Raw genomic sequence first — 13,196 nt, forward strand, 5'->3', positions numbered from 1 at the left:
TTATTCTGGCTGAGTATTGACACTAAAAGTCTTGAGTACTGATGGAGATGGCAACTTGTAGCCTAAAGCCCTCTGGGAAAGGCAAGGTCCATACCTGCCGGGAGCTTTTCCACATTTGCCCTGGCAGAGTTACTCTGTTGTATTCAAGTCGACAGTGTGCCCATTCCATCTGCTGCCTGCCTTGTAAAGAAACTCCACCTTAACAGAAGGGGAACCCAGAAACTCCACTGTTTGCACTGGAAGGAGGTCCATTTCGGTTTTTTTCTGGGGGGTTCGCCCATAGCTGCCACCAAGATAGGATCCAGGACAGCTAAGAAAGCCTGCACTGTTTCAGAAACTGACATTGACAATGAGAGCGTGGGTCTAGATCCCTGGTTCTCTTAAGTTTTAACGTGCTTGAAATTACCTCATAGATGCCGGATTTGGGAGGTCTGGGTGGAACTCCGTCTGTCATTTTGAGGTGGCTCTAGGACCCCGCTCAGAGAAGCTCAGCTCTGGATACATAATCTGCTTTAGGAGGCGCAGTTTGCCCTCTGTGCTTGCCTGCCCACACCATCTAATGCCAGAGAGAAGCAGTGCTCACACTGGACTTCTCCTTTCCAGCTCTCAGCTGGCTGGAACTGACACCACAATGGGTGTCCAGTTCCCTGCAGAACACGGACGGCATAAGGGCCCCAGGCCTCTCTCGAATCTACCTGCGGATTGCGCCTTAGCTTCTGTATCTTCTCCGAGGCCTGCCCCATCCCACACGGGCTCTCCCCTGTCAGAGTCAGCAGTGAAACCACCCAGAACACTGTGCATCTCATTTCATAACTTCTCGTTAGACAGTGAGCCTAGAACTTCAAAAATCCCCACAACCCATGGACGAAATTCTGAAGCCACCTTCTGTTGATACTTGGTTTACTAGAGCCAGACCTTGCCCCAGGCATGTTTTTCTCCCGGGCCCTTGTTCATTGCAGACTTGCTTAAGTATCACCTGGGTACCTGGAGGTCAGAGCAGTTTGTTTAGAGTGGTGTCTGGGATGAGCCAGTGATGCTTTAAAAAGACTGAACCATTTTTAAGTTACACTTCATGTTAACACTCGAGTTCAGCCCCTCACTCCATGATAAATAATTATTCTACTAGATGGAACGTTGCTAATAATGTCCACCTGTGAACCACAATATGAAGTTTAATGTTGACTTGAGGTGGTATTTTGGGTTGTGTGCCACTAAATGCCAAAATTGCTGTTCATCTTCCATCCCAGACAATAGCAAAAATCGGCAGCAAATCCCACTCTGGAGACTTGCTGGGGTGAGAGTGTCTTCTAAACTCCGGGCTGGAGCTGAGTTAATTTGAACAACATTGTGATGAGAGCACAGTTCCCATTACTCATCGTCAAAGGTCGTCGGTGCATGTTAACCCCTTGTTTGTTTTCTAGCCTCTGTGTTCACTTGCCTGTTAACCTCAACGTCAGCATCAGGGGAACTTTGATCTCTCCCAACCAATTAAGTCTCCATCCCTGGGCTGGACCTTTGCATAGACAGCTTTCAAAGCTCCCAGGCAATTCTAATACACAGCACAGGCTGCGAAACTGCTCTAGCGTGAGGCTTTTGCTCCTCATGAAGATGCATCTTCTCTGCTTGCCCCACCAGGCACTCTTAAGACTAGTCTTGGATGTTTACACCCAGAGCAAATACATTTGGAAAGGAAAATTGGTAAGAGAAAGAGAGACACAATGCAAAGGGCTCGAAGATACAAGCCTCCCATTTTTTCCATCATTTCACCATTTAGTTGATCTTGGGGGCGGGGCATGGAGGGACTGTGGGGTCCTGGGGAGGGGCTGCCTCTGAGTCCACAGGCTGCAGTTCAGTGGCCCCGGGGCTGCATCTGACCTGCAGATACGTGTTTGGCCCGCCATGTGGTTGCACACGGTAATAAAAAAGTTCGAGAATGCCAATCTCAAAGTCAGGTTTCCACAAGAGGCATTCTCAGAATTGATGATTTTTGACTGGAGAATTAGTGGTTAATCAAACAAAACACTTTTGAGTGCAGGTTCATTGATTCTCCAGCAGGGTTGCTCCATTCATGGAAGTAATGACACAAATAAAATATTTTAAAATGCCTCCTTCAGGCTTTGTTTCATCACTTGAGAAAAGAAATATTCCCATAAAGAGTTATTTTATATAAATTTCCTTTGCTCCTTCACTAAGCCCTTCCGACGCCGGGCCAGAACGACAGTCTGTCGTGAGCCAGAGTGTCCCGGGCTTAATTAGCCCCGGTTTTGCTGCGGAGCCTAGGGCTTCTCTTACTTTCTCTGGCTCTGAGCGTCCTCATCTGTGGGCAAACAAGATGAAATAATGTCCGTGGTTCTACTTCTGGTCCTTGGGGCTACAATGGCATCAGAACACGAGGGAGACGATTTGGTCTCAGAGCAGATGGTGTGTGAAGGTGAAGGAACCCCGGGGTGTAAGATCGGCCCTGAAATGCCAGCTTGGAGAAGTCAGGGAGGCCTGAGAGGGGAGCGCTGGAACAAGGGGCAGAAGCTACAGTGACAAGTGGGTTCCAGCCATCCCAACTTGCCAAAGATGGAATGGCCGGCCTTGGGAGGGAGGGAGTGCGTCCCAGACCGGGCAGCCCCTTTGGAGAGGATGCTGCAGGGAGCAGGTGGTGGACAGGTCCCTCCCCAGCACCTACAGATAATGGTAAGGAAGCAGGGAGCCTTTCTTTTTCCCCATCCATCTCTTCTTCAAAGAAGAGCGTGCACTAGCCAGGGTGTGCCCTGCCCACAGAAAAGGGAAATCAGCGCCTTGTTTGTTTTTAAACACTGTATTTTTTTCTTAGTGTCTTAAAAATATTTACGACAGTAAAGGTCGTATTACGTAACGGGGAACAGATGCCTTTGACGTATCCCCTTTCGTTTCTACCTCAAAACAAGGTTAAGGCATAAATTACTCGGCTTGGGCACCAGGCGTGCCTCTTGTCCTGTGCCATCATCGGTAGTGCCACTTGTCCCAAGGGCGGGCGGATCAGATTTTCGCCACCAAGGGGTGTCCCTGCACCGGCCTTATTCAGTGCATTCCAGAGAGGACCCCTCAGCAGCGCGGGCCGAACCCTTTTCCGGTGCCCGGGTGAATGGAAGGGAGAGATGAGAGGCCATGTGTGCGTGCGTGTGCGTGTGTGTGTGTGTGTGTGTGCGTGTGTGTGTGTGTGGGAGACTCCCCACCCTCACACCGGTATGGGGCTGGCTGCACGGGAGGGCCGAAGGGAATGCTGAGCCATCGGGGATTGCGTCATGCACTCGCTTCCGGATGTACTGGGAACAAAAGCAGCCGGTGGGGGGGGGGGGATGCAGCCGAGGGGGCGGGGCGGGCCGCGAGTGCGGCGGGGGAGTGTGGGTGACAGTGTGAGCATATGGGGGTGCCTCCCCATCTCTGGGTGGGCGACCCGTATCCCGGGTCCCAGCTGCCTGTCCGTCACAGTCTCCGCGTCCCAGAGTCTTTCTTCATCCCTGGCCAGCAGCTCTCATCATCAAGCTCTTGGGCTCCAGGGACCCATCTCCTGCTTGGGGAAGGGTTAGGCGTGACTCAGGAGCCATCAGCAGCGTGGGGGGTGGGAGGGCAGTGCAGACAGAATTCAGATCTGCCATCCACTGGGTCCTGTGGGAACTAGAGGCCTGGTGTGTGCAGAGTGGGTCTGCATTTGCAGTCTTCCTCTGGGTTTCTTCTGAGGGTGGGGATGATTAGGAATTCCTAGCACCTTAGTGGTGGGGGTAGCAAATGCCCCTACAGAGCCTGGCAGAGGCTTTGGGGTGTGCCTTGGGAGGGGTCCCTTTATATCCCTAGGGATCTTTGTTGGAGGTGTCTCGGTTTCCCAGTAGGACAGTCCTTAAATCCGGCTTGAGTTCCCTTTGGAGGGAGCAGGCTCGGTTTCTCAGATGAGGTCGAGTGCAAAGCGAGCTGGCATCCTCTCTGCCCCAGCTGGGTGGGGCCAGTGGCCTGGGCCTGCATGCCACCTGGACCTGGCCCCCATCAACTCGCAGCCTCCTCAGGAGCCTCACTCCAGCGCTTTGGAGGTAGGGTCCAGGCTGGGCTCCCTCCTGCGCTTGGCACTTTTAAAGAAGCCGAGCTGTGGGGAGGCAGAGGCAGACATCTCAGGAGTGGGCAGAGTGGACACAGCCTAGCTCCCCTCACTGCTCTCTCTCCACTAATCCTCTTCAGTCTTTTTCCCTCAGAAGGATTCCAGAATACCCCAGGTCAGGATGATGACGACAAGTACTCTCCGTCCCTCCGCAGCTCACTTGTGAGCCTCACAACAGGCCACTTAATTGGCGAGGGGGCCCTGGAACAGACAGCCTGGGTTGGGAGGCAAGAAGCCATGCTGTGTGACCCTGCCGCGGTTAACACTCTTCTCTGGGCCTCCGCCAACCTTCTCTAGAACGGGAGGAGGGTGAGACCAGGCCTTCTTAACCTGAGGCTCAGAGACAGCGAAGGGCTTCAAGGGGCTTGTTAACAGCCTGACTTTGTGGGAGGAGTTCTGAGGTTGTGTGTATTGTACTCTCTTCTGATGAGAGGAAACCCTAGCTTTCATCAGGTTCTCAAGGGGACCTACAAAACGCCAGAAGCCATAGGATGAGTGCCCTCTGGTGGCCAATTGGTCAGGATGCTGCTCCCCACCCCTACCTTGTGGGGGGCCCTTACCTTCCACAGCGCCAGGACCAGCAGGGCCAGCAGTAGGAGGCCCCCCAGTGTGCTGCCCACAATGATCCAGATGGGGATCTGCGAGTCTTCTTGCTTGGAGATCTCAAAGGTGATCTGCAGGGGGAGGAGGGAGGCTAGGTTAATGGCAGCCTGGGGCAGGGCCGGAGCACAGGAGACACCTGGCTCCTGGTGGGAGAGCTGCACCCCCTTCCTTAGGGAAAGAAGCTAGAAGGCTTATGGGTGCCACCCAGCCTGCAGAGGCCCCAGAACTCCCAGCCCCTGCCCAGTGGACACCTGAGTTACGTGACCCAGGTGGTCCTACCACCTCTTGGAGACATTTTCTGCTTCTCGTCTTATTTGCTGCTTCCTTGTTATCTCCCACACTTCTGCATGTTGGCGTGTCCCATGGTTCTGCCCAGGGGCCTCTTCCCTATCTGCAGTCACTCTCTGGTGAGCTCTGGGCCAGCGTACATGGCGGGCACCGTGGGCACAGTGCCCAGGGACCCACAAACATGGTCTAACATTTTTAAAATTAGAAGAAATAAATGAATATAATCTTGCATGGATTATATTTGTCTTTATATGCACATAGTCATGAAATGGTCATTTAAAATAGTTTTTTTTCATGTTGAACAATAAAAACATGCAAAAAAATTTAAAATAAAAAAGAAGTAGTTTTTTTCATGGAGGAAGGGGCCCCAAAGGCAAAAGTGCCCAGGGCCACGAAGGTCCCAAGGCAGCCCTGGGCGAAGTCAGTCAGGGCTGGAACCATCCGCCCTCTGACCACTCGCTTCTACTGCCTGCCTGGACTTTCTGATGAATGCTAGACTCGTATCTGACCATCTCCCTGGCCTTCCTGGCACCTTTAACAGGCCCCCAAACAAACTCTTGAGCCTCCTCCTCACCCTCAAATCTATTCCTTCAATGTCTTTTCCATCAAAGCGAATGTGCCTCCTTGCTGTTGCTCAGGCCAGAAACCTTGTATTTGCCTCACACCCACTCTGTCAGTAATGTCTGTCCATTTTATCTTTGAAACGCCCAAAAGGTGGCCCCTCCTCTCACCTCCAGAGCTACCTCCTGGGTCTGGGCACCCTCATCTCCCATCTGGAGACTGCAATAGCCGCCTAACTGCCTCCCTGCTTCCGCCTCAGCTCCTGCAGTCTGTTCTCGGTGTGGCGTCCAGAGGAAGGCAGATCTGTGCTCTGCTCTGCTCAGAGCTCTAGTCCCCTCCCCACCTCACTCAGAGCGAAGCACAGAGTCCTCGCCCTGGCCTGCAGGGCCTGCACTCCCTGGGCCTGCTCAGTTCGATGACTCATCTCCCACTCTCGCTCTCGTTCTCTACACCGGCCTTCCAGCCACCTGGCCTCCCACATGCACACCTGCTGTAGGGCCTTTGCGTTGCGGTTCCCTCTGCAGGCATGGCGCATAGTCTCCGTCAGATGTCACTTGATTGGAAAAGCTTTCCCTAATCTCGCTGTTTGAAGTAGTGCCCCCTGAGTCTCCGCCCTTACATGCTTGCATTGTTCCCTTTTTGTTGGCAGACCTCACACCACTTTACACTGTATACACAGGGATGGGCAAATGTAGGTTTATAGATGTTCGTATGAAAAATAATATAATAAGTAGTAATATAAGAAATAAACTGTATTTTGCATACTCACAACTGTAAACCTACTTTGCCCACCCTGTATTTATGTTAGTTGTCTTCTTTCCCACCTGGAATGTCAGGACAGCTGGGCCTTTATCTGATTTGCTCACTGCTCTATCCTCAGTGCCAGGCACTGTGCCTGGGGCAGAGGGGGAAGCTCAGTCAATGTGTTGAATGACTGACTGATTGACTGAACCCTGAGGGACAGCGTAGTAGAGTCCTGGCCTGGCCACTGAGTCCTGTTTAACTTGAAGCAAGTCACTGATCCCCTTCTGCCTTACCTCCCACAGCCTCAGTTTCCATATCTGAAAAATGGGGGCGGTGGAACATACCTCACAGATAACATACAAAGTGTCCATTACAATGCCTGGCACATAGTTAGGGCTCAACAAGTCACAGGTCCCTTGCTGCCTTCCCACCCCTGGCCCCTAGCACACAGCTGAGCCAACAGAAGCTTACATCTGGGGTTGCTGGATTCAGAAAGAGAAGTGAGGCATCCAGAAGGCACAATGGAGTTTTTTGGGGGGGTGGGTGGGAATGGAAGGAGGAGGAGAATTCATTTGAAGACATGAACAGGTGTGGAGAGGGGTGGTCTGTGTGTGTGCGTGTGGGTACCTGCACCACGCCTCTTCTCCCTGGGTCACCTGGAAAGTTCTAACGCATCTCTCAAGATTCAGTTCAAGCGGGCTCTCTCCAGAAAGCTTTCCTTAGTTTGACTACCTCTCCCTCCCCCACTCCCAGCCTGTCCTCGTTCCTCTGTCTGCCTAAGTCACCTTTGTATCCCCTAGGGGGCCTGAGTCACAGGAGGGACACCCAACAAAAGCCGAGAGAATGAACAAATAAAACCACTCTTGGGTGGGCCCCCTGCATGTACCTGCTAGCTCTGTGCCAAGCACACCCCACCCTGTTTGTGATGGGTATTTGTGTATTATCTTAAGAGATGGCTTCCAGCCAACGGCTGTTTTGCTCTCCAGTGTCTCCTGGGGTGGGCCTATGGGGTTTACCCAGCATCCGGTATTGAACGCTCACCTGGAGCCCAGGCTGGCAGTTTGGTGACATGGCCAGTGGAGGGCAGCAGTGCCTCACGCCTGAGATGCCTCTTTCCACAGGACAGGACATTTCCTCAAGACTAGCTTCTCATTTTCCCAGGAGAGCACCGCACAGAGCCCCACCCCCTTTCCTAGACCCTGATTCAAGCCAGTTTGATCTGCGACAGCCTGGCTTCACTCACTATGAAAAGTTTCAATGTCAAGACATCTTGCATCCCTTGGCCTTCACCAATTCCCTTCAAACCAAACTTCTAAAGCACAGGTCACACGCATTTCATTAGATGTGATGTGCGAACGGGTGGGGAGGACAAGAGTAGGGTGGTCATTCTGCTGCCCAAGCCTGCCCAGGACACAGCCTCGCTGCTGCTGGAGCCAGTGAGCCACCCAGCAGCAGGCTGCCCTGGGCTCGTTTCAGTTTCCTGTGATGTAAAATGCACAGGTTCCCCCCCTTCCTCCGCCCCCATGGGGCTGCTGTGGTGCAGACAGAGTCTGGGGCCTCCAGGGCTCCGGGAAAATGCCTGCTTCTGCGGCCTGTCCACTTTTGCTCCCAAAGGCCTATTTGTCCTGCTTTCTTTCTCTCCTCTGATGCTGCACTAACTGCTGGCTGGTCTGTCCATCTCTCTCCTACAGGAACACACAGCAAAAGGTGCAGGAAAACTGGGGTAACCCCTTCCCAAGCTAGCCTGGCTCAGGCCCAGGTCTGCGGGGTGCCCGGGGCTCACCTGGCGGCCGGGATCCTCCTCCCGAAAGATGAAAGGACTGTGGAACTGTCTCTGCAAGACTGCGCTGACCGCGATTTTCATCAGCTTGTACTTGAGCTGTGCAAACAGAGGTCTTGTCAGAAGCTGGCCTCTCCCCAGGTGGGAGACTCCCGGCACCCACCTCCTTCCCACTTTCCTGCCAGCCTGGCACAGGTGCTGAACTTACTGCTTTTAGGGACCGCAACCACAGGTTCCCCAGCAGGTGGAAGTTGACCTCCTGGTTGGGGGCCAGCCTCACGCTGCAGCTGATGGAGACTACGTCCGAGTTGCTGTGATTCTGGAAAAGAAGGTGAGTCCCGGGGGTGAGCAACCAGACTGGGGGAGCAGGGAGGCAGAAACCTCGCTATGACCTGAGAATGTGAGCAGGCGTTTGGGCCACCAGGGAGGTGGCTTAGCTACACTGCTACGTCAAGTGGGGTTTTGATTTTGGGAGCGGAGGGACAGAGGACAAGGGACAAGGAACAAGGGGAGAGATGGAGGTAGGGGACACATGGGCTAGGGCTGCTGAGGGGTGGCTGGAGGGCAGGGTAGGGATGGTATATCCAATGCTGCATTTGAGGTTGTGCGTAACGGGTGTATTCCAGGGACAGAATCTTGGTTCAACGTTAGGGAACCTATAAACATTACCATACAAACATGAAAGGAAAAAATTCGATGATTACTGTAACAAAGGCAGAAAAAGCATTTTAGGAAATCCAACTTCAGTTTATGATAAAAACTCCCGAGGAACTTCCTGAGTCTGAATAAAGGGCATTTACAAAAAACCTATGGTGAGTATCATATTTAATAATAAAAAAATTAAAAACAATTCCTTTAAAATCAGGATCAAGACAAGACTCATTATTTCTATTTACCATTACCCTGGAGGTCCTAGCCAGAGCAATAAGACAAGGAAAGCAATTTATAAGGATTGAATGATAAAGCTAAAGCTATTATCAGCAGATAATATGTCTTAATGGAAAACCCAAACAAATCATCAAAAATTAACTAGGATGTATTAGGGTAAATTTATTTGTGTCACTCTTTTGCATCCATCTCAACCCTGTCCACGCCCAAGTCTTCAGTAAAATGCACTACATTAAAAAATGCTTGTGTGAAGCACTTGTTTGGGGAAATCAAACTAAAACAGCTAAGATTTTTGTCTGGGTGAGGAATAGTGCAAGCATGCACAGAAATAGGCATCTGGGGACAGGGGTAACTGCGAGAACATAAACCTGGGAACCAGCAGGTGTCTGAGGGAGGGCTTTGGGAACTGGAGCTGAGCTGTGTTTCATGTCCAGGGGCACAGGGAGGCCCCAGTTGATGTGGTTCATGTCTCCAATACAAGTCATGTATGTTCTAGCCGCCATAGCGATGACCCATGTGGCTTCTTCCCCTCCCGCTGTTATCATGGCTCTCTTAGGCTCAGGTGTAAGTACACTAGCCACTGTCATTGTTGTTGCTGCTGCTTCTTCTTCTTCTTCTTCTTCTTCTTCTTCTTCTTCTTCTCCTTCTCCTTCTTCTTCTTCCTTCTCCTTTTCCTTCCTCTCCCTCCTCTTCTCCTCCTTCTCCTTCCTCTTCTTTTTCCTCCTCCTCCTCCTTCTTTTTCATCTTCTTTTCCTTCTCCTTCTTCCTTTTCCTCTCCTCCCCCTTCCTCTCCTGTTCCTTCCTCTCCTCCCCCTTCTTCTCTTCCCCCTTCCTCTTCCTCTTCTTCTTCCTTCTCCTCCTCTTTTTTTACTTTTTAATCCCCTTCATCCATTCTCCCACCCCTACCCCCTGCCTCTGGCTGTGACCAATCTGTTCTCTATAAGCTTGATTTTTTTTTTAGATTCCATGTATGAGTGAGATCACAATATTTGTCTTTCTCTGTCTGACTTATTTCACTAGCTTAATGCCCTCAAGTTACATCCATATTGTTGCAAATGGCAAGATTTCCTTCCTTTTTTATGCCCAGTAATACTCTATTGGTATATATATATGTATATGTATATGTATATACATATATACACACACACATATACACATACATACACATATACCACAATTTCTTCACCCACCGACGGACACGTGGGTGTCCAGTGTCTTGGCTGTTGTAAACGGCGCTGCAGCGAACGGGGGTGCTTCATGTTTCCGTTCCCTCTCACTGCTCTTGTACTCGAGCTCGTCTGCTCCCGTTGTCACTCTCTGACATGTATCACGGGCTTGTTCCCTGGCTTCTTAGGCACCCGTTCTTGTGTCTCCTGAGAGACGATGAGCTCACTAAGGGCAAAAAGTACTTTTCCTTATTCTGTTTCTTCTTGGTTTGAGGCTGGGCATATAGGTGCTCAACAAACTCTTCCTGACAAACTGTGGGCTACGGAGAGAAAGGGCCCCCGGAGCTCAGGTGGCCCCACTCTTCTCCCCCCCTCCCAGGGCTCTCGGTTTTGGGGGACACTCACCAGCTGTGGGGCACGACTCAAGTCTTCCTCCATCGGGGAACGCCGGTACTCAGTGCTGTTTCCCCAGACGTTACAGGACGTGTTCACCTGCACAGGGATGCATACAATAGCTTCACACACGGCGCTGGCAAACTCAGCATCCAGGTGTTCCCTCCTCTTCCTCTTCCGGAGAAGGCCCACGGGGCCTGGTTTTGGAAGAAGGAGCTGGGGTCTGAGGACTTGGGACACACCTAGGGGTATGCCTGTTTCCTTCTGGTCCCCTCCCCTCTCAGCCAGCTCCCAGAGGGCAGCAGTACCTGGTCGGTGAGGAAGTCCCTCAGCATCAGCAGGCGGTTGCCACCCCTGGTGGCGATGGGCACGGTGATCTTCATCATGACTCCGTGGATGGGGAACAAACCCAGGTTTTGGATCTGTGGCCAGGGGGGAGGGGTCAGTGCACCAGCAGCGGGTGGGGGAGGGGCGGTGGAGGACCAGGTCTGCAGGGGCCAACCAGCCCCTGAGCGCTGTGACCCTCCCAGCCGGGCTGGGAAAAAGGCCCTTTGAGCCCCTGATGTTTTTGCTGTGGGAACTTTGAGGCTCTGCCAAGTCACCCTGGGGGCTGCAGCGATCCTGAAAGGGGTGGGCTCCTGTGAGCTGAGGACAAGTCAGGGGCGAGGAGGTGGGGCGGGGAGCATGAGCCTGGAGAGCAAGGGCCACTTCCATTTCCAACTGCTCCTGGCCCTGGGGGATTTTGTTGCCTGGCACTGGTGGCCACCCTGGGGTTGGAGATGGTGACAGCCATTAATTTATTATAAGAGATAATCATCAGTTAATGAAGGATATGAATAGTGAGTGTATGATAGTTCACATTCTAGCCGTGACACATTTGGTATTAGAGCCGCAGTGACAAAGGGTAGGATTCTGGAATCAGAAAGACTGGGACTCTAACTCGGGGCTGCTGCCCTGGGAGAGCCACGTGGCCTCGGGCAGGCTACAATGCCTCTGCGGGACCAGCCCTCCAGATCGCAGGGAGCCTGCCCTGCAGGCCCGGCTGTCAGCCTGCCACTGGCTCTCACAGGCTGGTCTGGGGGTGGGGGTGGGGGCGGGGTGGTTCTGGGGGGGGAGATTGCATGGCGCACCATGATGGCAGACACTGCTAAGCTGCCTCCTCATTTTCCTTCTCCCACCACCCTTAGAGACAGAAACCACGACAAAAAGCCTCATTTCCTAGGCTCCCTCACAGCTAAATCACAAGGTTCTGGACAGTGTGGGGCACGGCCAGGGAGTTCGTTCCTGCTCTTCGTCCCTTCCTTCTTCCTGCTGCCGGGAATGAAAACATGGCAGCTGGGCGGCAGCCCTCTGGGGCTGTGAGGGGGACTTGAGGTTGCTAACTGCATCTTGAGGACGGTGGGACATACAGACAGGAGACCCGACCCTGGGTGACTCTGTGAAGCTGCCAACTAGGGACTTCTTGTATGGGGGAGAGTAAACCCCGGTGTGTTTAGACCACTGCTTTTTTTAAAAAAAATAAGAAAAGAACACCCTGACTGGCGTGGCTTAGTGATTTGGGCATCGCTTCACAGACCAAAAGGTCGCTGGTTCGATTCCTGGTCAGGGCACATGCCAGGGTTGCGGGCCAGGTCCCAGGTTGGGGGCGTGTGAGAGACAATTGGTCAATGTTTCTCTCACATGTTGATGTTTCTCTCCCTCTCTTTCTCCCTTCCCCTTTCTAAAATAAATAAATAAATCTATCTCAACAAATTAAAAATAAGATTATATGCAGTCACACTTAGTTTTCACTGATACGCTCTCCCAGTCTAGCCCCGTTATTTTCCAGAAGAAGACTGAGAGGCCCAGAGAGAGGAGGTGACTCAGCTAAAGTCATCCAGTGAGTGGGTGGCAGGGCTAAGGTGACCCTGAGTGCTGGCAGTGATTTCAGATTCCTCCCCTCCTAAATGCGGGGTCCTCAACCCCTCTGCCTGGCCTCCCTCTGGGCCTCACCCTGAAAACGCAGTCGAAGGGAGGCCCGATGCCATCATATCTCTCCAGGGAGCTGTTGGGCTTGACCTCGTAGTGGCTCAGGCTGCTGCTCCTGCAGGGACAGAGGACAGGGCCGCCGTGAGCTCAGTCAACGCTGGCTAGATGGATAAATGAATGAAAGAGGGTGTGGGCATGGGCCTGTCTTCCCCTAGACCACAAAAATAGAGGTTTCCTCTGGTGTCCGTTGGGAGCGCTGCGGTGGGAAGGTGAGGCCCAGCAGGAATAGATGCTGCTGTCCATCGGCAAAGTCTGCTTGGTGTGTGGTATGGGCACGAGCCAGAAGTGGCGGTTATTCGCAGCCACGCCCTTGCCTCTCAGCCCAGCGGTGTGGCCTCTTTTGTGCGTGAACTTGCCCACTGTGCACCATTCCAGGCTCGAGTGGTGGTCGTGAGAGAACCTGAACTTTTCCCCGTGTGTTTGGTGTTCTGTCCGGACGCCTCCCTCTGCCTGGGAGCTCTCCGAGGAGGGACGGGGCCAGTGGCACAGCCGGGGGCGCAAGCATTGCGAGCGCCCTGTCTAGGGAGGGCGTTTTCTCACTCACATTGCTTAGAACTGCTGGGAGAGGTGGTAATGAAAAGCAGAAGGGCTTCGTAGGTTTTATTACTATTTTAGAATTCTCCAC

At 52.6% G+C, this 13,196-nt stretch overlaps 1 protein-coding gene across 1 annotated transcript in view; it reads right to left on the reverse strand.

The window, feature by feature from the left end:
• Positions 1-2,817: 2,817 nt before the first annotated feature.
• The window catches only part of ITGA11 (integrin subunit alpha 11), a 117,245-nt gene continuing 106,866 nt past the window's right edge, over positions 2,818-13,196 (reverse strand). Inside the window, exons 24-30 of the mRNA XM_053929132.1 lie at positions 12,536-12,626; positions 10,852-10,965; positions 10,556-10,642; positions 8,305-8,415; positions 8,100-8,195; positions 4,681-4,794; positions 2,818-4,108 (exon numbers count right to left, since the gene is read on the reverse strand). Coding sequence (XP_053785107.1) covers positions 4,037-4,108; positions 4,681-4,794; positions 8,100-8,195; positions 8,305-8,415; positions 10,556-10,642; positions 10,852-10,965; positions 12,536-12,626 — 685 coding nt within the window. The 3' untranslated portion in view covers positions 2,818-4,036. The remainder of the gene's footprint in view (positions 4,109-4,680; positions 4,795-8,099; positions 8,196-8,304; positions 8,416-10,555; positions 10,643-10,851; positions 10,966-12,535; positions 12,627-13,196) is intronic.

The sequence above is a fragment of the Desmodus rotundus genome, chromosome 7, assembly GCF_022682495.2.
Source record: "Desmodus rotundus isolate HL8 chromosome 7, HLdesRot8A.1, whole genome shotgun sequence".
NCBI classification, from domain to species: Eukaryota; Metazoa; Chordata; class Mammalia; order Chiroptera; family Phyllostomidae; genus Desmodus; species Desmodus rotundus.